Source organism: Nematolebias whitei, chromosome 24 (assembly GCF_014905685.2).
Source record: "Nematolebias whitei isolate Nwh7 chromosome 24, NemWhi1, whole genome shotgun sequence".
NCBI classification, from domain to species: domain Eukaryota; kingdom Metazoa; phylum Chordata; class Actinopteri; order Cyprinodontiformes; family Rivulidae; genus Nematolebias; species Nematolebias whitei.
Genome location: NC_056521.1, coordinates 298647 through 300685, shown reverse-complemented (window position 1 = coordinate 300685; position 2039 = coordinate 298647). Strand labels below are relative to the sequence as shown.

At 51.6% G+C, this 2039-nt stretch overlaps 1 protein-coding gene across 1 annotated transcript in view; it reads left to right on the top strand.

The window, feature by feature from the left end:
- atp1b1b (ATPase Na+/K+ transporting subunit beta 1b) overlaps positions 1-2039 on the top strand; it is a 5187-nt gene that overhangs the window by 1066 nt on the left and 2082 nt on the right. Inside the window, exons 2-4 of the mRNA XM_037696841.1 lie at positions 294-422; positions 1538-1693; positions 1764-1948. Of these exons, the coding sequence (XP_037552769.1) occupies positions 294-422; positions 1538-1693; positions 1764-1948 (470 nt within the window). The remainder of the gene's footprint in view (positions 1-293; positions 423-1537; positions 1694-1763; positions 1949-2039) is intronic.

The following is a 2039-nucleotide window of genomic DNA, read 5'->3' as shown; positions in this document are numbered from 1 at the left end:
TCTCGGTCTCAGATCTGGTCCAGGACTCCTGGGTCTCAGGGGTCTGGTCCAGATCTCTGTCTCAGATCTGGTCCAGGACTCCTGGGTCTCAAGGGTCTGGTCCAGATCTCTGTCTTAGATCTGGTCCAGGACTCCTGGGTCTCAGGGGTCTGGTCCAGGTCTCGGATCTGGTCCAGGACTCCTGGGTGCCAGGGGTCTGGTCCAGGACTCAGTCTCGGATCTGGTCCAGTATTGCTGAGTGTTGGGGGTCTGGTCCAGTCTGATCTGGTCTCTCTGCTGTTTTTCTGCTTCAGTCAAGATCACCTTGTTCTACGTGGTCTTCTACGGCTGCCTGGGGGGGATCTTTGTGGGAACCATCCAGGCCCTGCTGCTCACCCTGGACGACTTCAAGCCCACCTGGCAGGACCGAGTGGCCCCTCCTGGTAAGAACTGTGCAGAAACCGAACGTCCGGCCCACGAGCGGCTCGGCAGATAAACTCCTGACTTTGTGTAATTTAATCTGACGCTGCTGACTCATCGACCCCACGCTCCGCAGAATGTTCTGCTTCAAGAAGGTTCTGACAGAACCGGAGGTTCTTTGTGTTCACACATCATGGAAGAGGAAGAAGGTCACATGAAGGTCAGCCAAGGTCTTGTGACCTTTGAGCTGAACCAAAGGTCAAAGCTGCTCCAGAGAAATAATGCTGCTGTATGTGTAGATTATAATCTGAGGGTTTCTGCTGCTTTAGCTAACAGAGCAAGAAGTTCTCCCTGAAACTTGTCTGAACGTTTCAGGTTAAATATGTTTTAAGAACATCGCAGACAAAACGTTAGTTTTCATTTGAGGGTGCAGCCGATGGGGACGCTCTCCTGAACTCTGCTTGTTGAAGCAGCAGCTGATGGATTATGATGGATTATGATGGATTACCTGGCCTGCTTAACGTTTTGACAAGCTACGAGCGTTGGCATGTTGCAGGTGCAACGTGTACAGAAAGGATGGCTTGTAATGTCATGTGTGAAAGTGACAGAGCCTCGACTGGTTCAGCAGTTTAGGAATGGACCATAGCAGCTGTACTTATGTATGGAGCTCATAACGCGCCCAGAGTGCTGTGCACGTAATGACACGGTCAATAAAAAAACTTAAAAGTCACGTCCCAGCAGACGAGATGGCGTTGAAAAGAGACGGAGAAGAGGCCTGGCTCATGTCCAAGGGAAGGTCCTTCCATAATTTAGGAGCTGCAACAGCTAAAGCACGGTGTGATCAAATGAAAGTCTCTAACCCAAGAACTGCAACAACACTCCCCCCTGTTTAGTGAAGAGGTCAAGCTGTTGGCACAAACTCTTCTTGAAACCTCTGTCACGTTTTTTTACTTCAGTGTAAAATCAAATGGAGGAAACTGCTCAGGCTCAGTTGTTTGTTTGTTGTTGTTGTTGTTGTTGTCGTTGAGTTTTTGGATCAAAGCTACAAAGATGGCTGCAGGTAGCTCAGATCCTAATCCAGACTGTTGGTTGAAGAACCCTTCAGAGGTCATGTGACTCACCTGAGCTGTGTCCGCAGGCCTGAGCCACACGCCTCGATCAGACAAAGGTGAAGTGAACTTCCACCCTAAGGAGCTGGAGTCCTACCTGCCTTACACCAAAGCCATGAGGGAGTTCATGTCCAAGTACGACGAGGAGAAGCAGAAGGACAGCATGAAGTTCGACGACTGTGGAAGTAAGGTTTCAATGCAAAGGTTGTTGTCGAGGCGCAGCTCGGCCTTACGGTCTGCCCCTTGTCCCCGCAGCGGAGCCAGATACCTACAGGAACCGAGGGGACCTGGACAGTTCGACGGGCACCAAGAAGGCCTGCAAGTTCTCCAGAGAGCTGCTGGGACCCTGCTCAGGCCTGGAAGACCGAGACTTCGGCTTCAGTCAGGGCAAGCCCTGTCTGATTGTCAAGCTCAACAGGATTGTAAACTTCCGTCCAAGGGTGAGTTTATGTTTTAACAGCTGTGTTGGGGGGGAGGGGTCCCACTGGGGGTCCCACTGGAGGGCCCACTGGACGTGGGACCCCCAGTGGG